We start from the raw sequence: 25933 nt of genomic DNA, 5'->3' as shown, positions 1-25933 counted from the left end.
ACACCACTATTTTTTTTTTTTTTTTTTTTACCGGTATTTGTTTTTTTTTTTTTTTTTTTAATTTTTATTTATTTATGATAGTTACAGAGAGAGAGAGAGGCAGAGACACAGGCAGAGGGAGAAACAGGCTCCATGCACCGGGAGCCCGACGTGGGATTCGATCCCGGGTCTCCAGGATCGCGCCCTGGGCCAAAGGCAGGCGCCAAACCGCTGCGCCACCCAGGGATCCCCGGTATTTGTTTTTTGACAGTGAAACTCCTTATTCATCCTACAAACATTATAATCACTGGTATCTCAAGTTAAATAGCTTCAAAACACACATCTCTTTGGTTCTTTTTTAAGGAACTTACAGAGTTTCCAAATTGTTCACTCAGTACTGTGTTGTTTTAGAAATTGTGCTACTTCCTCATGTATTAAAATTAATCATGTTTTCTTTTGACTTTATAGCCGTAAATATGGCCAGTGCACGATGAACCAGGAGATCACCAAAGTCGCCGAAAAGCCTCCATTTGACCGATCAGGTTCTCAGGATTCTCTGGATGAACTCTCTATGGAGGACTACTGGACGGAAGTAGAAAATATCAAGAAATCTAGTGAGAACAGACAAGATCAAGAGGTGGTGGTTGTCAATGAGCCTGATGGTAATAACTCACTGAATAAAACTTCTGTCTGTTTGTATCCGTGTTTGTGGGAGATGACTCCCTGGGAAGGAAGAGGACAGCCGCAACAACGAAAATTAAGGATAGGACAACCGAGATAGGATAATGCTCGTTGGCCTTTCAGCTTGAAAAGTACTTGTTGGCGGCGTATTCCTGGATGCAGCTGCCACATTTCGGTAGCATGAGTTAAGTTCACTGAGTCTGAGATGGGGCTAGAACCTTGTTGGCTAGGCTTAGTGTCATGGACTCCTAGGATGAGACGTGATCTTTGAAGTGATCTAACCTTCCTTCTGTGGTAGCCACATGGCTCTTGTGCTCACTGCTTTGCAGTGATGCCGTGTTTCCATGGGTCAGTCAGCTTGAGCTGTCTGGATGTTCTTCATTTTATTGATTTGAAATCTGCCGTCATCTACCTTGGACATGGTTTTTGCCTTTTGGAAGAACACAGCAAGGCTACTCTACGTTTATGGGATAACCTTTCAGATGTTTGAGGATGCTTGTCTTGTTCCTCACCGTGTTCTGGAAAGAAAAAATGATTTACCTAAGCCAGTCCTCGTGGTGGTTTTCAGACCTACCTCAGCCCTGGTCTTCTTCGTGCGAGTATACGAGGCTGGATAGCTGGCCTGGGGGTATGGATTTGGACAGTGTAGGATGGCATTAGTGTTTTCAGCCTCCATATTTGCTTCTTTCTTATATTTGGTCCATAATTTGTCTCCAGTTTCTTTCCAGCTATATATACTTCCCCACACTCTGTATTGTTATAGTTGATATTATAGAAGAAACATTTTTTTCCCTTCAAATTAATACTGTCTCTTTCCATCTCATAAATTCAAGCAGTCACCAAGTTTTTGATGACCAATTCTGGCATCTATATATTAGCTTCTTTCCCTTCTTCTTCTTCTTATTATTATTAAAAATTACATTTAAAAAATTCCAAGTAGGCTCCATGCCCAGAGTGGGCCTTGATCAAGAGTCACATGCTCTGCTGACTGAGCCAGCCAGGTTCCCCATTTTAACTCTCTCTGCCTTGTGCCACCCATAGATTTGTAAGTACGTTTTAGGGATGTCAAATGATCTGGATGCTGAAAGAATAATGACAGTCAGTGCCTCCTGACCCACTAATACTGATCTCCTTCCCAACAGAGGACTTCTTAAGGCAATGACTTGGCCCTGTGCTGTTAAACAGCAGAATCTACGTAGGTTTTTTTTCCCCCTTGCTATGACGTTTTTTGAAAAATCTACCAATAATACTTTAAAGAGAAAAACTGGAGATTTTTCTTAACGTTTCTTAGATTTGCAAGATTAACACAAACTCGTTCTTTTGTTTGGGTCCTCCTTTATTTTGCTCTCATTCTTTCTCACGTTACCAGTAAAATCGGGCTTGCTTGTGATAATCAGCGTACGCCCCATATTTCCTGTCTCAGTGTTTCAAGATGGAAGCAGCAGACCATTCCTGCTGAATGAGAAGATACTCGTCAGAAAATAGCGTTCAAGCCTGATCCGTAGCCACATGTCATTATCTATTTCATAATTTTCCAAGACTAAAATGAGTTTATAGATAGTCGCTCCTAATGTGATTATGGAGAAGAACTGAGAAAGTTCCTAACATGCCCACGTCTGTTCTTTGGCTTTACGCGGTTTGAGGTTCACCCCCACTTTTTAGTGGATCGAGCGACTCTGTTTTCAGATATTGTTTACTTATCGTGTCAATATCTGCTTCTTTTCCCTGAGAAATTGGTTTTCTACACGTATGTGGAGTCCTACCTTAACAGCATTGATAGTAAGGGCAGACTTTTTATGTCAGTAAACAGGTTTTATGGCCCAACATGCAGAGTGCCTGGCACTACTTTATGTTTCTTAAAACCGAGGATATTGATACTAGATTTCTGCCGTCGAGGAACTTACACAATGTGGAAGGATACGCAGGCTCTTCCCATGTGGCCTTCCCTCATGCGGAGCAGCCAGGACAGCTCTGCTCTACATTACGGATGAGAAAACGGAGTAGGCTTGAGGCCAAGTGACTGGTCCAACGTGCCGGGGCTGTCAAGGAAGAGAAACGAAGTGTTGACGAAGGGTTTTTGGGTCTCAAGTCATCGGTCTTTCACTTTCCTCTATAAACTTACTGCTTGGAGGGAACCGATTCTTGTTATCTTTCTGTTTTTCTGTAATGTTCATAGAACTTAAACAATATTTGCCTTACTGTTTACTTTGTACTTTTAGCGTTTTGAATTGATATTATATAATTAATTTCCTATAATAAAATTTTTTTAATTGTAGAAAACACAAAAGGGGGTTGAAAACTTAATTTGCAGTTGGTTAGTTCTTGATGCCTGGATGCTCTTTATCCTTTGCCATACTCCATGGCAGCTACGGTGAACGGAGAAAACAAGCCTTTCCATCAGTTAGTGTTGGACTCTGAGGCACAGATGAAGTTAAGCCAAGAAACGGGTCTTTAAGTCCAGTGTTAACTTCCTTCTGTAACTTGATGGAAGTAAGTTATCTTTTCGTTGCTTGCTCATCTCGAGAAAGGGAGCAGTACTATCTTCCCCTAGTTAACCTGCAGGGACGACGTTATCGAGGTTAATCACATGTGCAGTCATTTAAAGTTTTTAATTGCATTTATATGAAATGGATCTAAAATTTGATATCTTTGTGGCTGGAGTTTATGGCAGTTGTCCAAGTTTCAGATAATGACTTAGCATGGCAGTTTGATTTCGGTAGAAGAATGTCAGTAAGCGTGTTTGAAACGCTGGAAAAAAAATGCAAAAGTTTTCATATTTTGTGATCTTTCAACTCCATTTTTCTCTACTGTTTCAGAGGGAGAACTGGAAGAGGAATGGCTCAAGGAGGCTGGTTTGTCCAATCTCTTTGGAGAATCTGCTGGAGATCCCCAGGAAAGCATGGTGTTTTTGTCAACATTGACCCGGACCCAGGCAGCAGCTGTTCAGAAACGGGTAGAGACAGTCTCCCAGACCTTGAGGAAAAAAAACAAACAGTACCAGATTCCTGACGTCAGAGATATATTTGCTCAACAGAGAGAGTCCAAAGAAAAAGTAGGTTTTCTTCTTTTTTTGATGTTAAAGCAACGGAATGATTGCCTTGAATTGAGTGGACCAATCCAGCTTATTAATTCAGATCATTAAAATCCCAACGAGCACTTGTATACCAGCCACTAAAGCCCAGTGCTGGCAGGGATCCAGACAGACCCAGTCCCTGTCCTTCTAGAACCTACACCGCAGGGGCAGAAAATAAAACAAGTTAGAATTCAGTGTGATAATCTCTGTGTTAGGTTTCCTTGCAGCGTTAGGCATGGCCCTGACCCTCAGAACATGTGACTCCCAGTTGTTACTTACAGAAAAGTGGGAGGTAAGAGATTCTTCATTTATTAACTTCTGCAGGAATATTCGCTTTTCCTGAGGCTCATTTGGGGATGAATCAAAGTAGGAGTGAGATGAGGGAGCTAGCCGCAGTTAATTAGAAAGCAGGAACCCTGAAATATGAAATAACTTCCCCTTTGTGTCTAGTGCTTAACACAGTGCCTAGCACATAGAAGATTTGAGTAAATATTTGTCAAGATGATTAATTAATTATGAAAGCTGTTGGAATCTGGGAGAGATGGTGAGACTGGAGGAACAAGGATAGCAGGGTAGGCATGGTGAAAGTGAGAGACCTCTGTGGCCTCGAACACCCCCGTGGTGGGCTGCTTGTTACTCATCCATGAGGACAGAAGGAGCTTGCGCGAAAGGTAGATTAATATGGTCTCTTCCTCTATCAGGAAGATCTTGCTTCTAAAAAAAAAAGTTGGCTGAACTAAATGGCATTCTTAGGGTTAAAGTTGATTTACATTCTGGATTATTCTCAGGTGTACTGAGTAGTCCTGGCCTAGAAGGCCCAGGAGGGTTGCTGGGACGAGAACAAACCAACGGAATCCTGAACAGTGACGACGGTAGTGATAATCACTGCCACCACTGATGAACGCTTACTGTGCTAACTACTTTCCCTGCGTTATCTCATTTAATCCTTGCAGCTGTCCTATGAGTGAGGAGGTATTACCGTTTCCATTCTATGGCTGAGGCTCATAGACTTTAAGTAACTTGCTCAATGTCCCATAGACAGTAAACCCAAATTTGTGTGACTTTGAAGTATGTGCTTTTAACCATGATGTATCCCGCTATATTTGGGTTTCCATGTAAGTGATCCGAACATGAGATTCCGTATTGATCATGACTGAAGGGTAGCAAAAATCCTCTGATTCCAAAAAGAGAGAGAGAGAGAGAGAGAGATGCCTTGTATTTAAGGTATCTTTCTATCACGTAGAGGTTTGTTTTTTTTGTGTGTGTGTGTTTTATAGACATTTTATTCTTCCGAGAAATCCTTAATAGCTTCAGAATGCTACTCTATTTGCGTGGGCAACTGTGGATCAAATCCAGTCTATTTGATGGGAGTTTTAGGGTCACTGGATTGCTGCGGGCAGGTCTCTTGCGGTGAGGCAGTTAAACCTTGCTTACCACCCAGTGGTTATTTGGGACAGCCACTGAAGTCAAAGGCCTGGACTAGGTTTCCAGATCAGATGTAGGAAAATGAATGGTGAGGAAATACAGTATTATGACATTTCCTTCCCAATTAAAGAACTCTCCCTGAGGGAGTTAAGAGGAAGTAAAATGGGGGAGGGGGATGAACTGAGCCTAAGCAAAATATCTACTGTGGGACTCCTGCCAGGCTCCAAGAGGATGTTGCTGCTCAGTGCGAGCAGCAGCATTTTCCAGCGAATCCTTGGTAATATCTAAGCCACATGGTTTGATTCCAAGGTAATCGGTGGATTGTATCATCTGATGGCACCATTAACAGAGAACTAGCACGAGCGAATTAGAATAGCGTTAGCTTGCTTACACTGCATGCCTTTAATTGGAACGCCGCCACCCATTAGAAATACATCCCCCGTTCCTCAAGGGAACATGGAGCAGCCACTTCACTTGCAGTTCTTTTGTCCTCAAACAAGTACAGATTCGGCTCTTGCATTTTAAATGCTTCCTCACGAAGCCCTCACTGACGCTGGGCAACCCGATACAGACACGAGTACCACCTACACGGTTATCATCACTTGCTAAGGAAAACAGTTCTGACCACGGGCCCCCAGATGTGTGTTTGTGTGGAAGATCAGCTCGGCTCAGTGTGCCCATGGTTCGGGGGAGGGCTAGCTCGTGGGTGAGGAGACCCCCGTGCGCTTCCATGATTGAGTAGTCACTTTGCACTGTCCTGAGCTGTCTGCCTCTAGGGGCTGCACTGGTGGCCTCTGTGTCTGCTTCAGGGCCTTCTGGACCCTTCCTAGCCTGCAGGTGAAGGGGAGAGCCCTTCTGGCTAACGGCATGAGGTCAGAGGTGGGATTTGTCATCCTTTCAAACACTTTATTTGAATAGAGATGAAAAGCCAATAGAGTATGATTTAAAAAAAAAAAAAAAAGATTCTTTCAGACCCCTGTGTATGATTGATCGAGGCTCCCCTTCCTGATTCCTAAATTCCTTCCGAAGACTTCCTCGGAAGGAGGAAGTGTTACCTGGCCACTTACTGGGTTCTACTATGTTCTACTATGTCTATAAACCCGCGGAGGACTACAGGTTTTACAGTTTTCAGGTGTCCCTGCCCCCTGCCCGCCTCCCCCAAACCTCTTGGAAAGAGAGTTCCTTTAAATATCTGAGCTCATAGTACCTGCTTGGTCATTTAGTTTTAATTTATCTCACATTTATTACTAAGGGCTTTTTTTTTTTTAATTTGAGAATTTTGATTTTATTACCTACATGTCAGCTTGTAATTTTGTTTTATAACAGTGTTATCGAAATATAATTCACATCCCATCTCATTCACCCATTTAAAGTCTACAATTCAGTGATTTTTAGTATATTCACAGATTTATCACCATCACTGCAGTCAGTTTTGGCACATTTTCATTATCCCCCAAAGGAAGCCCATTAGCTCTCGTTCCTGTATTTCCCTCCTCTCCCCCAGCAACCACCAGTCAGTCCACTTTGTGTCTGTCTAGGATTCGCCTATTCTGTACATTTCATAGTAAGGAAGGAATCCTATCCTGTGACTCATTCCTTTGACTTAGTATAACGTGTTCAAGGTTCATGCACGTTGTAGTCTGTACCCAGGACTCCAGTTCTTTTTATTGCTGAGTAATATTTCATCGTGTGGATAGACCACATTTCGTGTATCTACCCTGTTACTGGATAGTACCAGTTTTTTGTAAGTTTGTCTTTACCCCTCAACTAAATAGTGGTGTACTTGATGGCAAGGACCCCCCCTTTTTTTAAAGAATTATTAAAAAAAAAGATGCATTTATTAGAGAGAGAGTGGGGGGAAGGGCTGAGGGAGATGGTGAAAGTATCCTCAAGCAGACGCCCCGCTGAGCACAGAGCCTGACAGCCTGACCCAGGGGGCTCCGTGGACCCCTGGACCCTGAGGTCATGACCTGAGTGGAAATCCAGAGTCAGGCACTTAGCCAGCTAAGCCACCTAGGCGCCCGGATGGCAACCCCACAGGGCTGAGTATTGTGTCTTACACGCCGGGCGGCAATCCGATATTTGTGGAATGATTACTTATTTGTTGATTATAGCTGCAGTACTTCTTTTCTGTGGTGGTTGTAATTCTGTGTGTGTTTCTTGTACTCTGAAGGTTAGTAATGGAATTATTTACAATATCATTTCTCTGGTTGTGAGTTGGAGATGACTCAATGGCCCACTTTCTATCTTTAGGCTCCAGATGGCACCGACTTACAGTCAGTCAGAACAGATGAAAACAAACATCAAGGAAAAGATGGTATGTTGGACCTGTTCTCTTGTGTTTCCCTGTATATTAGCACTGCAAACAGATACAACCTTTTAAAACATTCACCTTCAATTCTAGTAAGCCAATGATTAAGACGCCGATAGAAAGTGCCCAAGTAGATAATTACATAAGGCTGGGAATATAGTGGGTCTTTTCTTTGTCGTCGTTGTTGTTAATGTTTGTGTTTCTCTGTCCTAACATCTCTGTGCATGGTCCGTTTCCCCAAATGTTTACCTAATTTAACTTACTCAGGAACTGTACATAGGAGCTACTGTTTGGAACCCATTTTACAGATGAGAATACAGAGGTTTACAGAGAGGAAGTCACCTGCCCAAGGCCGTACAGCTGCTAAGTGGAACCAGAGATTTTGGAACTTCATTCTGAAATCATAAGTTCTTAATTCAGAAATGGATTCTTTTTCAGAAAGCCTGTAAAGGCGTAAAAACTCGGGGTCTTGGGAGGAGCAATTCATTATAATTCTTTTCATCCTTTTTCTCCTCTATACCTGTTACTTCAGAAATGGATTAGAAATTCAGGGCACGGAATGAAAATAAGTATTAAGGCTTCATTAGCACTTAATCAAGAAAGAATTTATAGCTTGTTTTCCTTATTTGCAAAAAGGAAAAAATACTCCAAATGAAGCTTAAAAATCTAATCCTTACTGTTGTTATTTAAAAACCGTAGCAGGGGTGGTCTGTGGTTGCCGGATTCCAGCTCAGGGACTTGTCCCTTTGTTTTGTTTATATTCTTAAGACCCGGCACCTGCGGGGCTCCTGCCATTAATAGTGTTGCATTAGGAATGGAAGCCATGGGGGGAGTAAGAGGCTGAGAGTGGGGGGCTGGGGAGCATTTCCACCTTCTCATCTCAGCCCCGTTAGTCCAAGGTTACCTGTGAGGTCTTGGAGTCTTGGGACATCGGTGCCTCTATTTTTCCTCCCATCCTTCTCTGGGAACTTGTGTCCTGCGCCCCTGCCTTTATAAATGCGTAAGTAAGTGGGTGCCTAGCGCGTATGGACGTCTGTAATTCCACGGAAGCACCTGCTGCTGTGTCAAGGCTTCTTGAGTTATATATGCAGTTTTCTATCAGAATGAAATGAGGGCTTGCGCCTCTGCGGACGGTGAGCACGGGGTGGCATGTGGCGGGGCCCGCAGGGCTGTCACAGGACAGACGAGCCTTCCGTGCCCTGGCAGTGGCTCAGTGAAGACTGAGGAGTGCAGCATCCCCCCTGCTGGTTCCCTCCCTCACCAGGGGGCTGCAGGCCCTGTAAAGGAATTCTGGAAGGCGGGGTCACTGAGGAGCCCTTTCCAGGCCCGGTGCCAGAGAACCCAGCCTCCGGGCACCAGGCCTTACCTGGCTTTACCTCAGGCCTTACCTGGCGCCCGTGGCGGGCAGCGCCATAGCCCGATAGCGACTTAGCCGCTGCCACCTAAACACTGGTGGCTCGGGGGGCGCGGGAAAGCCTCGTCTGGGGTTCGAAGCGGAGCGCTGTCTGGTGGCACCCGAGGGTGCGGGCCGCCTCGCCTCTTAGGTATTTTCCTGCACTTGGGTTTTTATGTATGTTCAACGGAAGGTATTTATCCTAAATGAAAAAGTCACAAAAGTCCTAACATTGCAAGGGCTGTCGTATCTCACATTAATTAATCTGCCAATTATTGCTCTTTTCATCAAATTATAAAACTATGGATGTCAATGACCCATCACTTTTTATGAAAACACGTAGAAACGTTAATAATGCCCACATCATTTTTAAGACTTTCATGTTAATATGCATATTTACTTAATTTTTCTTGATTTCTGTGGAAGAGGGATAATTCTTTTTAAAAATAAAGGCACTTTGTGGGTATTTTGAACAGCTGAAAACCTTTAAGGAGTTGTGTAAAATATTTATGACGCATGCCGTTGTTCACTTCAAAACCAAAGGAGAATTATGCTATTTAGAACAAAGATATTATGCTCTTTACACTTCAGGATTTTAAGAGTCAAAAAGGGTTATTTCAGAATTCCCTGTTAGCTTTTGCTATGAGGATAGATCATTGATTCATAGATATTTTCATGAGCCAATTAACCACCCATTTCTTATAGCAGCGCCTCTCTATCTCCCCTGAAGCTGTTTTTCCTACTATCTACCTTAATTGAGTTACCATTTGAACTCTTAAGTTGTATTCTCCAGGTTTTTACAATTTTTGCCACATTTTGGAAGAATTTAATGTATTTTAAATATATTGTGACTTAATTATAATTCCTCAGCTTTGAAATCAGTACAGGACTTTTTTTTTTTTTTTTAATGTGGGATGGTTGTAAGAGAATGTTGGGGGCGGGGGGGAAAGAGTAGTTTTAAAATTCTTGTCCATAAACACTCTGCTTCTGTAAAGGTAGCGTCTAATTTAAGAAAACAGCTAATCATTTTTTTCCCCCCTCTCAGAATGGTTTCCTAGGAAACTAACATACACATTCACAGTAAAACATAACAGTGGAACCCAGTGGGAAAGGAAAACTAAAATTGTGCTTTGACATTTAAGTTAATACTTGGAAAGTTAATTGTAAAGCGGTTTAGTTATTCTAATGAAAAAAATGATCATAGGCTGTTGGAGGAGCAACATAAATAACATAGAAATGTGCCATGGATGGCAGCAGAAAAGCACCATCAAGGAGCTTCAAATTTTTTATTTTCGGAATTGGCATAGGTCAGTGTTTACTTACTTTTTTAACTGGGTGAGGCTACCAGCCCCACTGATGTAGTTTGCAGGGCCCGGTACAAACTGAGAAAGTGAGGCAATTTGTTGAGATGCCAGGGTGGCAACAGCAGAGCATTCAACCCATAGTGGGGGCCCTGCTGAATGCACAGGGCCCTGAGTGCACAGGTCACACACCTGGAAGCCTGCCCAGCTTATCGGAAGGAAGTAATGAGGCCGGAGTTCTCTTTAGTCCTAATTTTCTATTGGGTGAAGCAAAAAATTATTTTTTAACTTAAATGACAATGGACTTTTTTTTTCTGAAGGCAGCAGCAGTGTTCATAACATGTTTACATGTGGCATGCCTTTGTTAAATTTTTAAATATATTATTAATTTATTTGACAGAGGGGGGTGCACAAGCAGGGGGAGCAGGAGGGGGAGAAGCAGGCTCCCCGCTGAGCAGGGTGCTGACGTTGGGCTGGATCCCAGGACCCAGGGACCGTGGCCTGTGCCGACGCTTAACCCACGGAGCCACCCAGGCACCCTAAGCTGTGTTAAATTTTGAAATTAACTGTATCTCTTGTCACCTTGATGTGTTAGTATTTAAGCATATACATGCACTCTGTACATATATTTTGTAATTCAGAGCTGCTCACCCTGAATTCTAAGTCTCCAATGGGGGAAAAAACAAACAAACCAACCAGTAATCCTGTTATCCAGGTTTTTCTAATGTGAGTTGTGTTTAAAACAAAAACTTACCAAATCGTCAATGCGAACTGTTTTCCCCAAAGCTCTAAAGCTAATGTTTTCAACGAAGAGGTTTTCGAATGTTAATTCTTTCTAGAAGATTAACAACAGACAGACAAAAAAAAATGTTAAACTTATTAGATACCCTTGAAATGTTGATGTAAGTATCCAGAATTTGACTGGGTTTGTAGTTGTCAGAATCTTAGTATATAATTGGGTGCAAACCCTACTGGTTCCTGTAGCAGGTGCCTCCAGACCCGACTCCCACTGTGCTGTTTTTGGCATCAACTCTTGTTTTGAAATTCTTCCCATGATAGGTAGGTAACATTCCAGAAAGGAGGTGCAGGTGCAGGTGCGGAAGGGGTCTGCTCCAGGAGTCTATTTCACTGTGAGATAATGAAATGGTAAATCACTAGTTCTAAAGTAAAACCAGCCTCTTTCAACTCCCCTCCCCCCACTTCTTGTTTATTCATTTTTTTAAAGATTTATTTATTCATGAGAGAGAGAGAGAGAGAGAGAGAGAAGCAGAGACCCAGGCAGAGGGAGAAGCAGGCTCCTTGCAGGGAGCCCCATGTGGGACTCAATCCTGGATCCCAGGATCACGACCTGAGCCGATAGCAGGTGCCCAACTGCTGAGCCACCCAGGTGTCCCATTTATTCTTTTTTTTTTTTCTTTCTTTCTTTCTTTTTTTTTTTTTTGCTTGTGATCTCCCACTGTAAACTAAGCTTTTGTGAGGCTTCTCATTCAGAGTTTGAGATCATCCTCAGTGTTAGGCTGACCCAGTCGCAGTATTGTGACCTCAGAGAAGGATTCCACAACTGGGCTACAGGTTCTAGTCTCCACCTCCCCTCCTACACCCTCCATCCACCATTGGTAGGATTCGTGGAGTAAACTTTTTTCTTTTAAACTGTCCATTAGTTATTGACTATAGTAAATAATCCTTGCCCCAAAGGGTTTTATGTAGTTGATGTAAAGAAGTAAAAAATACTTAAAATATATTAATTGATTCTCCCCTCCCCTCCCCAGACCAGGCATCGAGCCTAGTTGTTGGTGAAAAAGAGCTGACTCCACTGGTCCCTGAGGAGGCACCTGCCTCTGAAACAGATATCAATCTGGAGGTATCATTTGCAGAGCAAGCGGTCAATCAGGAGAACTCCAAGGAGAAGCCCCAGAAGAGCAAAGGCAATGATGCTTCGTTACCTGTACGTGGTACTATTCCGGTTTCACTAAAATAGAGGAGTCTATTTTTCATCAGCTTTTTATTTTGGAAATTTCAGATCCATAGAGAAGTTGGAAGAAAAGTATAGCAAACACCTCCACGGGGTTCATGTAGATCCATTTGACAGTTAGCATTTTACAGCGTTTGCTTTTCCTCTTTCGATATCTGTCTCTTGATATGTTGTGTTACCAGCTGCACACTCACTTTTTTTTTTTTTTTTTTTAATTTAAAGGCTGATTTATTTATTTAGTGGAGAAAGAGACCATGAGGAGGGGAGCAGAGGGAGAAGGAGAGCGAGAATCTCAGATTCCCTACTGAGCGCGGAGCTCTTGGTGCTCAGTCCCCCGACCCTGAGATCGTGACCTGAGCCAAAATGAGAATCACACACTCAGCTGACTGAGCCACCCAGGCGCCCCTCACGGGTTTTTTGTCTTGTTTTGTTTTTTTGTTTTTTAAATAGGCTTGATGCACAATGTGGGGCTTGATCTCATGGCCCCAAGATCAAGAGTCACATGCTGTACCCCCTGAGCCAGCCAGGCGCCTGGCCCCAACTTTTTTTTTTTTTTTAGCTTAACAAAGACATACAAACACAGGTATCATACTTAAGGAATTGCACACACTAAAAATAACAATTATATTTAACATATGGTTATATTAAAATGTTCCCAACTGTCACAATATTGTCCTTTCTAGCTTCCACCTTCCCCACCTCATATGGGTCATGTGTTGCATTTGATGTCCTATCTTTTTGGTATCCTTGACTCTAAATCACCTCCCCTGCTTTTTAATATTTTTGAAGAGTTGAAATAAAATTTCTGACTTTGTCTGTTCCTCATGACTAGATTCAAGTTAAACATTTTTGGCCTAACTATCGCATAGATGAAGGCTAGGCCTCTGGTGGCATCATGAGAAGAGGGGTGTGGTGTCACGTGGTCCCCTAATGGGTGATGGAAGTGTGACCCTTGGTTGGGGAGATGTTCACCAGGTCTCCCTGTTATGAAGATACTTTAACCCCGTGCGGTTAATACTAATGTGTGATCTCCGAAACTGGGTGACTGTCCTATTTGTCACAACCTGTCACCTACCCGCTTCACCAGCCATTTGTGATCCTTGCCCGAAACAATAATTATACTACTATTTGAGAAATGGTGATTTTCTAATTATTTTTCCCTCCCATTATGATTTCTTGGCAATCTTCTGTGATACTTACTTGCCCTCCCTCTCCTCTTTTTGTTTCTGAATATCATCATGGACTGGTGACTTCCTTTTTTCAGTGTTTTATAAACCATTATTATCATTATTTTTTTCAAATTTACCCAAACTTAACTAGTGGAAACCCTTGACACTGGTTTCTGTGTCATTTTAATGTGCCCCATTCTTTTACTGCTTTGCTTTCTTTTTCTTTTTCTTTCTTTCTTTTTTTTTTTGCTTAGCTTTCTTGTAGAAGATGCCCTAGGCTTGCTTTGTACTTTTTTCCTCTCTGACTTGAAAGGATCCCCTCTTCAAGGATCCCTAGTTTCCTTTAGTAGCAGATAGTATTTAGAGACCAAGCTCCGTGTACTAAGTTGTTTGTTGCTCCTGAATGTCTTATATTTAAAATATATATATATTATTTATTTTGTGGAAATTCACATCTGCGAAAGCTAAAAAGAATTGTAGAATGAACTTCCCAGTACTACCCCACTTGCCCATTAATCTGTGGCTAGTCCTCACCTATTCATACCCCCAACCAGTGCTCAGTTCTTTTTTTTTTTTTTTTAAGATTTTACTTATTTGACAGCACGAGCAGGGACAGATGCAGAGGCAGAGGGAGAAGCAGGCCCCCCACCCCCCCGAAAAGGGAGCCCAATACTGGGCTCCATCCCAGGACATGGGATCATGACCTGAGCTGAAGGCAGGTGCTCAGCCGACTGAGCCCCCCAGTGCTCCATTCTGTGTTCCTTTGCAACACATCTCTGAATATATCATCACCTATAAATATTTCAATATGTAGTTCTAAAAGAGGGGTTTTTAAAGACATGCCCAGATTCCCATTACTGTACCTAAGAAGTACTAACAATTAATTTCCCATAGCTGATCAGTGTTCAAATTTCAAATTGTATCACAGATTTTGTTATTATTATTTTTTTCAGGTTTGTTTGAATCTGGATTTAAATAAGGTTTATGCATATGGCAGTTGGTTGCTGTGTCTTGAGACCTGTAATCTCTCCCTCCGTCTCCATTCCTCCTTTCCCCTCTTTGTCCTCCAAAATTTCTTTGTTGAAGGAACCTGGTTATTAAGTTGTAGAGAATATCCCCCTCTGTCTGACTAATTCCTCATGTTCTCCTATTTCTTATAAATTGACCATAGATTCATCTCATTCAGTGTGTGTTTCTGTCTTTTTTTTGAGGTGGGGGTCAAAATTACTTCATATATGATTATGTATCAAGAGACACAGAATAGCTGCTTGTCTTTCTCTTTTTGTGCCATTAGCAGCTAATCAGTCCTTGATCCATTAATTTATTAATGTTGACAAGATGATGTTTTCACTTCTTTTATTCATTTATTAACTTGAATACTTTTAAGGAAAAGTTTCTCAAAAGTTTCTCAAAACAGTTACTTTTCATGTTCCAGTTTTCACTGTTTTGGTCCCATAGTGTCTTTCACGAGGGACCAGTTAGTGTCATTGTATTTTAATTTTCTTGTAAAAATAGAATTTGACTCATAGGTGTAGACATATCTATGATCCTAGACAAAATTTCCTACATATATCTGCTGTCATTTCTGCTCTAAATGTAGAATTCTCTGTTTCTGCCGGAAACCATGGCTCCATTTAGTAGAAGTAATAGTTCTGTAACTATGATCAGGACACCAGGACTGTTCCCTTCTAGGGGCTGGTCATGCCTAAAGTGCTTTCAGAGGCCAGAAGTACTTCTGTATCTTCTTTCTTCCCTGCCAAGAATAGTCGTCTCAGGGCGATATAATTAGAACACATATAATTTACTTGTTTGTTGTGTCTTCAGTTAATGCCTGGCATTCTCAGAATAACAGTACTACCTCTGCTATCAACAATACGATTACTAGAAAACAATATAAACTTGTTTTTCTTTTCTTCAGTTGTTTGTATCCTTGAGATATATCCTCAAAACACTATAATAATAAAATTACTGTGCTTTAGATTGTGTAGGATAGTTAGTTATTCTCCAGATGGTTAAGCCACCAACTGCATACCTGTTTGGGTTAATGGTTTCGTTTCATTTTCAATTTTTAGGGGTTGCTTCTTTTGTAATTTAATTTTTTTTGTAAGCACGTAAAATATTTACATGATCCAGAAGTCAGATTTAAAGCCTACATGTGTTAAAAGTCTGTCGTCATTCTGTTTTCTTCCTCCTCTTGGGTAAATTTACCTTCTGGGTAAATTCCTTTTCATTTTATCTTTATGGTTTATCCTTCCATTCTTAGATAAATGGTTAGCCCACCACACACACTTTTCTCAATCTTGATTTTTTTTTTTTTTTTGACTTAGTATATTCTGGAGATCACCTCATAGTAATATATAGAATATTCAGAAATGGTTCTCATTCTTTTTTGTAGATACATCATATTCCATTGTGAAAATGCATCATAATTTACTCAATCATTTTCCTAATGGTGGACATCCAGGTAGTTTCCAGGTTTTATCATATATTTTTAAGAATCTGGGGTTTTAAGTGAAGGACGGTAGAGTCTAATTAAAAAAAAAATGAAGACGTTGACTTTTAAGTTGTGAATTCAAAAGTGGAATAAAATATAAATTAGTATCTATTGCAGAGACTTAAAACTTCCTCTCTTATCTCATTCTCTGCTTAACATTTGTGCTCCTGTACCTTCTTCACTTTCTTCAGGTTGTACCCCAAGCTTGAAATGACCTTCCCATTTCTACCTTCCTGTTGTTCCCTGTTGACCAAGGAAGTCTTATCCTATCCTTTGGGGACTAGTTTAGTATCTAACTTTGTTATTAAGTCTTTCCTGATTGTGAATTATATTAGATAAAAATCTATAAAATAATCCTTTAAGCTATTAAGAGGCCATGCTTTTGAAAATTATTGTCAATATATTCTTGTATTTATTTATGCATATATGCATCTGTTCATCTATACAACCATTTATCCACATGTCTTCTGGAAGGCATGGGCGTGTAAGCTTTTCACAAGCCCTCAGCATGGTTGATGGAATGAATATTTATATTCATCACTCCGAGGCAGGTGTCTAAGCAGATAAACCTTAAACTCCATTTCTACTCCATGCTCCTCTGCTTCTGTAAATAAGCAGTAAGCTTTATGTAATACATTGTTCTCTGCTGACTTCATTTTTAAATTCGTTTCCTTTTTTTTACAGCATCGGGTAGTTTTTGTTAATTCTTTATGATCTCTCACAGCAGATTCGAATTTCTTCTCTTAAATTTGGAGATCAGGTTTCATAACCTTTAATGGGCTACAGTTTGAAAATGGAGCTACTACTTACTGTGTTTTGTGTTGTGTACCCTCTGTAACTCAGAAAATATGCCCGGTAATTATTTATTTCTCAAATGATCTCTGTAAGGTAGATACTATGATTCCCGTTTCTTATACAAGGAACAGGTTAGATTATATATGGCATGCTAAGGCTTGGCTTCGGTGACTCAACTTTTGGGGCTGGACTTTTTTCTGGAAGACCACGTTGACTCCACGTAATGTGCCCTGAAGGTATACCTGCATTTAATTTAGGTGTGAGTGTAAGTGGCTCTGTATTGGTGCTGCTGACAACTTGTTCAGGACAGCTTGAGATATTGTATAAATAAGATTCTGGTTTGTTGGGTCCATCATATACAATATAAATTTAATAATACTCCTTCATCCTGTTTTGGAGACTGAAACATTAAGGGCATATGCAGAAATTTTTAAGATCATAGTTTTAAAATTATAACTGGTAAAGCCTTTATCTTAGGTGCACACCTAAATTTAGTTCTTAGGTCTTTATTTAGTGCCCTTTGGATTCTTATTGACTTTTGTTTCATTCAAGCAAATTCTTGTTTTATAATGACTTTGGTTGTCTGGTAACATAGCTCTGTGGATACTAAAGGCTGAAAACTAGTCATGGAGGCCCCTATTGGCAGTTTGCTGGAGAACGGAACGCCTCTAGAGGAAGCTGAAGGGCAGTGGAAGAAGTGTTTTAGGATTGAGTGAGAACACTGAAAATCTAGCAGACACATACTTGTACACAATGCAGAAAGAGGTGTTTAGGGTTATGGTCCTAATTGTCTAGAAAAGGTTATATCATGGCTCTTTGCTCTCCATTTATTTATTTAATTTAATTTTTTTTAAGGATTTTATTCATTTATTCATGAGCAACACACAGAGAGAGGCAGAGACACAGGCAGAGGGAGAAGCAGGCTCCATGCAGGGAGCCCGATGTGGGACTTGATCCTAGGACCCTGCGGTCACGCCCTGGGCTGAGGGCAGACGCTCCACCGCTGAGCTAAAAAAAATTAGGAAATATAGAAAAACTAAATTCAGAAGTTCATTTGTTTAGAAAAGGTTCATTCTCTGGAAATGATAATGAATGAAATATTGTAATAAAATCACATTTCACACATAGAAAAACATTAGGTAAGAATTGTGTTTCCTAGCAGACCCGAAAAAAAGTCATCTGTGCAAATTGACCAGGTGAGGATAGATTCTCTTGCTTCCCAAGTTGAGGCTAGAGTGACTTAACGTACTAAAGTCAAGTCCATCAAAGTCCATCATCACTGGTGAAGTGCCTAAGGGGCCCTTTGTATTGTGAGGGCTGCAAAAAGAGGGGTGCGGTCTGAGAGAGCTACCGGATTAATTCACGGTAACACACGGGAACCAATGACCTTATAGTCTTTGAAAAATTTTATTTCACTTCATTCTTGAAGCACGTTTTTCAAAAGGCAAAGAGCTTTCTTTTGCTGAAATTGCATTGCCTTCTCTTATCCAACGAACTGAACCATCCAGTCTATTACTAAACAAAAATGACAGGAAACTTCATAAATATTTAAAGCTGCTGCCATGAATTAAACATTGGGATAAAGAACTAACTCCTTTCATTAAAGCACAGTGTTAAATAAATAAATAAATAAAGCTCACGACATATTTTGCTAGGTAAATCAAATGTTTGAACTAATAATATTTCAGGTTTCTCTAAACATTTACCTTAGCTAATGCTTTGAATAATTGTGTTACATATGTTTGGCTTATTAGATCAATAACAACTGCTTTTAATGAAACATTTAGAACTTAAAAAAAAAAAAAGGGTTGATAAATAGGATTGGTTCAGCCCTGCAGGAAACAATGCGATTAGCAGAACTGTGGGGCCACGCCAGAAGATAATGAAAAGTTTTGTGTGATTTTGAAAGCGGAGCTCAGTATGAATCACAGGACAATGAGGAAGCTTCCAGCCAGTGGCCCTGCACCTCCCAGAGCTTGATGCTCTGCTCGTCTCCCTGTAACGTGTGTCTTCATTCATCGACTAGACTGGAACAGGACACCTACAGTGTGCCAGACCTATGGTACAGTGGGGGAGACCGAGGGGCTCACAGTCCTATATCAGTACTGACCAACTTAGACTCCTCCATTCATGCTGTGCTGGGAAAATGGAACAGAGCAGAATGGGGTTATTCCTGAATTTAGGATCTAGAAGATCTAAATTTGCATCCTTACTTTGTCACTGGCTATGTGGCCATATTTACTCTTATTAGTAATAGTAAGCCTCGTTTCCCTGCTATAATAATTCTTACCAAAGGGGACTTTTGCAGAATAGGATAAAAAACCATTTATCAAATAAGAGTATTAGCCTTACCATTTCCCCCCTTACCTTACAGTAATATTTAGGAGAAAGGGAAAGGCATGAAATCTTGAGATTATTGAAAAGGCTCCATGAGAGAAATGTAGTAATAACACTTAACATTTCCTGAGCAGGTTCTGCTCTTATTCCCATTTTACAGATGAAGTGGCTGAGGCAGCGCAGAGAGAATGTAATTTGCCGAAGGTCACATAGCTAGTAAGTGATGGAGACAAGACTGGCCACCTGCAGTCTGGCTCTCAGTTCTCAACCCCCATGTGCTGCACCGTTTAACACTTACCCTGGAAATTCACTTAGCATATTTAATGATATCTATTGCTGTTTCATTTTGTGTTCTCATAAGGAAAAAAAATGTATTGTGAAAAGTTAAGGACCTGTTTTGTCCTATAGTGGACTCTTCTTAAAACTATAGCAGATTCTATAGAGGAAGCTTCTGTGAAGAACTGGGGAGATTCTCCTTGAAGTTGAGTTTGCTTGAGAGGATTGAGCTGCTCAGTTGCCCGAAGTTGTAGTTTTGGGAAATGCTCTAAGACAATGATGCTTAAACAGTGTAGTCTCATAACGCCTTCAGGCCCTTAAAAAGCATTGAGGACTTCAAAAAAGCCTTTGTTGCACTAGGCAAGAAGGATGTTGGGATTGAGAACAGTAACTACCATGGCTTCCAGCACTTTGACAAAACCCCAGACACAAGGATTTCTGGCCAAGAAATCTGTGATTTCCTGTTTTGGGGGCATTTGTTGTCTCCCTGGACTTTGCAGCTCTGTGGAAGTATGCTGTGGCCGAACCAAAAAAGAAGACCTACACATAGTTGTACAGAAATTATGATTTCACGAAAGATTTTGAGGAGATGAACAAGACCACTGTAGATGATTTTGGAAAGTGAAGAATTTATTAATTTGAATTTCATGGAAGTTTGTCACTGGCCTGTGTTCTTGAACTATGTAACATGAATATGGAGACTACAGAATAATTTATCTTGATAAGTAAACCACGAAGACTGTGGGAGTAGAGGTTTTGTTTATGTCAGTTGTGCCTATGGATATGTACCATATTAGAAATTAAAAGCGAGAAATTTAAAAATTAAACCACTTTAAGTAAAATATTATGATTAACATAAATATTAGTTTTCATGAGAAATAGTCATATTTTCTAAAAATTAGTAAGAAGCATGTTATGGTCTTTCATTTCAGCAACTCCAGTGTCTCACTTTAGTAGAAGTCAGTTGGATGCTCACACCTACATCTGTATTCAATCTGTTGCAAAAGCACCTATCTTATACTTTTGGAAAACTCCACTGTGCTATCATGAGAGAATGGGAGTGAAAAAGGCAAATAATGTCTTAGGATTAATTATTAAACAGTTTTGACCTCATAGGCTCCTTGAAAGTGTGTTAGGTAACTTCGTGGTTCCCTGGGCCTTGCTTTGAGAACTGCTCTAAGACATGTCTTTTACACTGAATTTTACACCAGGAAGTGTTAACGATATGGTAAAAAAAAAAAGAAAAAAAAGAAAAAAAAAGAAAAAAAGAAAAAGCAGCAAAGTAAAGAGAAATAAAAGGGAACCAGTTGAACATCCTTGGCCATTAAATGAGGAAGTCAAGGGTAAACCCAAAAGATATAACCTCTATAACCTTTTTTTTTTTTTAATCAAACCATTGGAGAATGATCATAGTTTTAGTAGTCAGTAAATACAGTGGGACTATAATTTGTCTTCAATATATTAGAGAAATTCATGTTTTTGCCTTCTGGTTTGTTTTCTTATATTTAATGTACTTAATATTAAAAGTGGCTGAGTAGGTAGTAGATAATATTTGCAAAAGGCAGAAAACAACAAAATACCACTTACTTGCCTGTGATGGTAGGATCTTTAAGTCTTTTTATTCAATGGTGAAAGTGATAACAATAGCAACCATATATGGGTGCTTGGGAAGTGCCAGGCATTTACACCCCACAGCAGCCCTCTGAATTAGGTGGCCTTCCTCCCCATCCTCTCCTCGTCACCCCCTCCCTGCTCCACCTGTTCCTCCTTCCTCCAGCCTCGAGCTATGCCCACCTCCTTCCTCCTTTCCCGTCCTCCTTCCCTTCTCCTCCGCTCTTTCCGTCTGCCATTTATAGAGTAGTTAAACAATTGCCCGATTATTACGAGATGCCTGGTAGGCCTTCAGGCTTCAGGCTGCTGGCACCCCATGCTCCCTGTCACCCCAGTGCTGTACTCATGGCTATTAGTCTGCTTTCTCTTCCTCCTCTTCTTCCTCATAGTTTCTCTTGACTTCTATCTTCCTTTGTTCTGGAAGGTCAGTAACTAGAGTTCTCTTTCTCCTTCAGCTCTACTGTCCTCTTAGCTCCTGGGATCAGTGTGCCTACTACATAGTGTGGTCGCATTGTCTGTGGGACTCCACGTACTGACTCCCCGCAGGTGTGAGGGTCATCATCATGACAAGATGGCTCTTCATTCTGACTGGAGAAATTTTGTCACAGCTTTCACTGTTGCTACCCTGCGTACAGCTGCTTTCTATAGTTAAGATTTTGTCGTCTTTCACTAAAAATGGGCATAGACACTCTAAACCTTTACTCGCTTTCTATAGTTAGAATTTTGTCGTCTTTCACTAAAAATGGGCATAGACACTCTAAACCTTTACTCTGTTAATGGTGTTTATTTTAGAATTTCAGATTGCCAAAAGACAAAACAGGCACCACCAGGATTGGTGACCTAGCACCCCAGGATATGAAGAAAGTTTGCCGCTTAGCCCTGATTGAGCTGACTGCCCTCTATGACGTATTGGGTGTTGAATTGAAGCAACAAAAAGCTGTGAAAATCAAAACAAAAGGTAATTTTGAAATTAAAAACAAAACAGTTGGATTTAGTTCAAAAGTAGCAAAGATGAACTTGGCTTCTTTGCAGTATTCTCAGAGGGGGAAACACAAACACTTGAATATATCTAAAATTCATATTCTAAAATACTGCCTTCAAAATTTTGTAACTTTAGAACCATGTGCTACTCTCCAGACTATAGAAAATAAGGAGATAATCAAATATTTAATTGCATTGGAAGGAAATTCTGAATTAAGGAATTTTTTTTTTTTTTTTGAATCGGGGAATCTTAAATGCTGTCTCCTTTGAAAACTACGTTTAAAAATACATTTGGGGGGCACCTGGGGGGCTCAGTGGTTGAGTCTGCTTTCAGCTCAGGTCATGATCCTAGGGTCCTGGGATCAAGTCCCACATCAGGCTCCCCACAGGGAGCCTGCTTCTCCCTCTGCCTGTGTCTCTGCCTCTCTTTGTATCTCTCATGAATAACTAAATAAAATCTTAAAAAAAAAAAAAACAGTAAAAATACATTCGGTGGACAGCCCGGGTGGCTCAGCAGTTTAGCACCACCTTCAGCCCAGGGTGTGATCCCGGGGTCCCAGGATCAAGTCCCACGTTGGGCTCCCTGCATGAAGCCTGCTTCTCCCTCTGCCTGTGTCTCTGCCTCTCTCTCTTTCTCTCTCTCTGTCTCTTATGAATAAATAAATAAAATCTCTAAAAAAATAAAAATACATTTGGTACATAAACTTCTTTAATTCTAAAATCAGATCTTGAAAAATGACTCTAAGATTGTTGCTACTGATCAATGACTTTTTGCTTATTTATTTGATAGGAAATACATAGGATAGTTAGCGGCCTGTCCCTGTGCTCATTTTTATTCTACTTTTAACTGTTTTGCAAAAACATTCTTTATGAAGAAAATCATGCCATGTGACCCATAATACCACTAAATTATACTCATTGTGGAGATACGCAGTTTTCCTTTTGTAAGCTTTGTGCTTTACCCATTATATAAGCGGACTTTATTTTTTATAATGTGATAGAGAACAGACACCTCCTTGGTTTTTATCTAAGATTTTATTGATCTGGAAATGCAGATAATTCTCTATTAACAAAGTTTAACTGTTTAGGAATCTCTGACCTCTTCTCTAACTTTTAAGTTCTCTCCTAAAGAGATACCAAGAATGAGGATTCTCAAGTTGCTATGGTAACATTAATAAAGACACGTCTTCACCTGATTTACGTTTTAGAGGCAATTTCTCTGTAGGACTGAAGTATACCTTCCCTCAAGGTCCTCTCTCCCATGCTGGGCCCCAGAAGAGCTCATTCTGTGCTGAGTTCCACTGAGTATTATAGCTTAAGGCTTGGGATGGTGAATTTCTGAGTTAAATGGTGCTTCTGATTTTTCGCAAGGCCATTATGGATAATGAAAGACTTTAGATGTTTTTTCAGAAGCTTGTCACAAAGCCTTTGCCAAATATAAAATAGAAATATAATTTAAATAGCTGTGACTCAGTGCTTAGGACTTTTAAAATGGCTTAGAGAGGCTTTTTTTATGTTTTAGAATTGCTTCCTAGCAGAGAGAGAAATATTAAGCTATTCTCATTAAGAGTACAGCTATTAACAGAATAGATTTTCTTTCCGTTTCTTAAATATTTTTGCATCTCATCTAATAAATTCATCAACTGGACTCTTAACGTTTTTGAAGGTTACTTTTTTTCATGATTCTTTTTAGGATTGAACAAGCACAAGTGGGGGGACTGGGAGAGGGAGAAGCAGACTCCCCACTGAGCAGGCATCCCTGTGCAGGTGATCCCAGGACTCCAGGGTCACGTTGAACCAACGGCAGACATTTAACTGACTGAGCCACCCAGGCACCATTTTTTCATAATTCTTAAGCTACAAGTTATAAGGTTACTGGTATTCTCTTGAACGGCATCTCTATTGAGTGTCAGTTTCCAGTGTCCTCACTCCCCAATACAATTCCCCCTTTTCCTTGTTCACAAATGATCTATATCTCCCCTGATGATGTGTATTGCACTTCATTTAGTGATGGGGGTGGGGTGGGAGGTGCTATGCAGGAGCTATGCTCACACCAGACTGAAGGCCTGTGATTTTAACGTAGAAAATTATAAACTATTACCTTTCATTTTTTCTGGAGTTATCCCCAAATATATGCAACTATAAATTTCAATTTAAGACTACCGAGTGTCTCTATTTCCTAAAGATTTTAAAACATTTGTAGAACAAGATCATAATGTTGACTGATTTCTCAAAAACAAACATTTATATTTTTCTGTATTGTAGAATGTTGAATGTTAATTAACTATGGAAGAGATGAGTAATATTTGCTTTAGCTAAAACTTTTAATTTGATTACCTGTGGTAAATTATTTGCATTATTTCACAGACTCCATGGCACTATTTCTCTTATAGGACAGTTTAACTTTTCTAATTATTTTGGTGATCATTTGCCCTCATTTGCTTAGCTGTCTTTCCTTGCTAGATTACTATATAAGACCAAGACTTTCCTATTAAAATGTGTATACCTAATGGCTGGACAATGGCATCCACTTATTAGGGGCCCAATAAATAGTTGTTTGTTTGAATGACAATATCAAGAAATCTGATGCCTTTAATATTTTTGTATTAGTATTTTATAGATGGATGAAAGAAGAAATTTTATTTTTTGTTGCAGATTCTGGCCTTTTTTGTATTCCACTGACAGTGTTGTTGGAACACGATCAGAGGAAAGTACCAGGAACTCGAATACCCTTGATATTTCAAAAAGTAAGTAGGCCTAAGTGGGTCAGCCTGGAGAGAACATACTTAAACTAATAGAAGTTTTTTTTTCTCTTTAGGCATTCATAATATTTATAATACAGTTTTCCAATTGATATGCTTTTTATTTTGTACTTTGATTTCCTATTCAGGAAACAAATTTGTTTCAAGGGCTTATAATTTTTATTTCATGGTGATGTTTTCTGTGGTATTACTCTAACTGTGATTACCTGGCATCGTTTTCCTGTCTTATATTAGTTAGCTTTGTATAATTGAGATTTCGCTTCTATAATACACAGGAGTGGGAACTGCTTATAAATTTCTAGGGAATTGCATCCTCATGAATATTTCATGCCTTTATGTATTTCCCAAGCTTTCCTATTTACAGTGAGGATGTCCAACTTAATTTACCAATGCCTACTTCCAAAGTAGGCAAAGAAACCATAAAGCAGAATCAGAAAGTGATTGCTAAACTATCAAGTCACTGGTGTCATCAACACACAGTTATTCATAAGGGGATTATCTATGGCAATATAAAAATTTCAGTCTAATCTCTGAGCCATCATTGTTCAGAAACATGTGATAAAAGGCAAGAATGCACAGGGGGGAAGGTGGGTCAGATCCGTTACGGACTACCCAAGCCCCCCGTTACGGACTATGCGGCCCCAGCACATCACAATTTCTAAACGTTCTGGGCATAGCAGAGAGTGGCAGTGGGAACGTTTATGACTGACTGGCTCAACAAACTCATTCAATACTGAATAAAGCTCTGTCTACTTGGCACTGATGCCTCCGTTATTCCAAACCAGTCATTAGCTATCTTACCTACTAAACTCTGATTCCATTATTTCTCATGGTCCCCATCACATCCATCTGTGTCTCTCATCGTTTCTCCTAAAGAACGTTGCTCTCCTCAGCAGCCTCTGCCAGCCACTGCCTACAGAGCTTGTATCTGTGTGGAGAGTGCTCAACAGGGCCTGTGATTAGCTGGGAGGTGCTGACAAATGTGGGCCAGATATTCATATTAATTTGAGTAAAAGGTGCATGTTACCACCACAGATGACTGTGGAAGGCAAGGATCTCAGCAGTATCCTTTCCCGGTAGACATGGGTTCTCCAACAAAACAACCAATAACATGTGTGCGTGCGAGCACGCATATGCTCAGCCATGTTCGTATAGAGAGATTTCTTTTAGAGAATTGGCTTACGCGAGAGCGGGGGCTGGCAAGTGTGAAATAGATGTCCCTTTCCAGAGGCTGGAAACTTGGGCAAGAGTTGATGTTACAATGTTGAGTCCAACATATGTAGGTTGGAAACTCCTGTAGGCTTTCCATGTTGCAGTCTTGAAGCAGAAGTGCTGCTTCTTTGGGAAACCTCAGTCCTCGCTGTTAAGTCCCC

General features: G+C 40.4%; 1 protein-coding gene and 1 long non-coding RNA gene across 4 annotated transcripts in view; one reads left to right on the top strand and one right to left on the bottom strand.

Moving 5' to 3' along the window:
* ARHGAP18 (Rho GTPase activating protein 18) overlaps positions 1-25933 on the top strand; it is a 119022-nt gene that overhangs the window by 61112 nt on the left and 31977 nt on the right. For all 3 annotated transcript variants that reach the window (XR_013382795.1, XM_077902714.1, XM_077902726.1), the window contains 6 exons: positions 448-641; positions 3477-3712; positions 7412-7475; positions 11933-12108; positions 21610-21775; positions 24454-24545. Coding sequence is in view for 2 of the 3 variants with exons in the window: in XM_077902714.1 (XP_077758840.1) it covers positions 448-641; positions 3477-3712; positions 7412-7475; positions 11933-12108; positions 21610-21775; positions 24454-24545 (928 nt within the window). In the remaining variant the exon portion in view is untranslated. The remainder of the gene's footprint in view (positions 1-447; positions 642-3476; positions 3713-7411; positions 7476-11932; positions 12109-21609; positions 21776-24453; positions 24546-25933) is intronic.
* LOC144316974 (uncharacterized) lies at positions 7822-11640 on the bottom strand. The gene is made up of 3 exons (XR_013382805.1): positions 10918-11640; positions 10186-10420; positions 7822-9064 (listed from the first exon to the last, which is right to left on the bottom strand). It is a non-coding gene; the product is annotated as an uncharacterized LOC144316974 (long non-coding RNA).

The sequence above is a fragment of the Canis aureus genome, chromosome 1 (assembly GCF_053574225.1).
Source record: "Canis aureus isolate CA01 chromosome 1, VMU_Caureus_v.1.0, whole genome shotgun sequence".
Taxonomy (NCBI): Eukaryota; Metazoa; Chordata; class Mammalia; order Carnivora; family Canidae; genus Canis; species Canis aureus.
The sequence above is the reverse complement of the archived record's forward strand: the minus strand, read 5'-3'. Positions and strand labels throughout refer to the sequence as shown.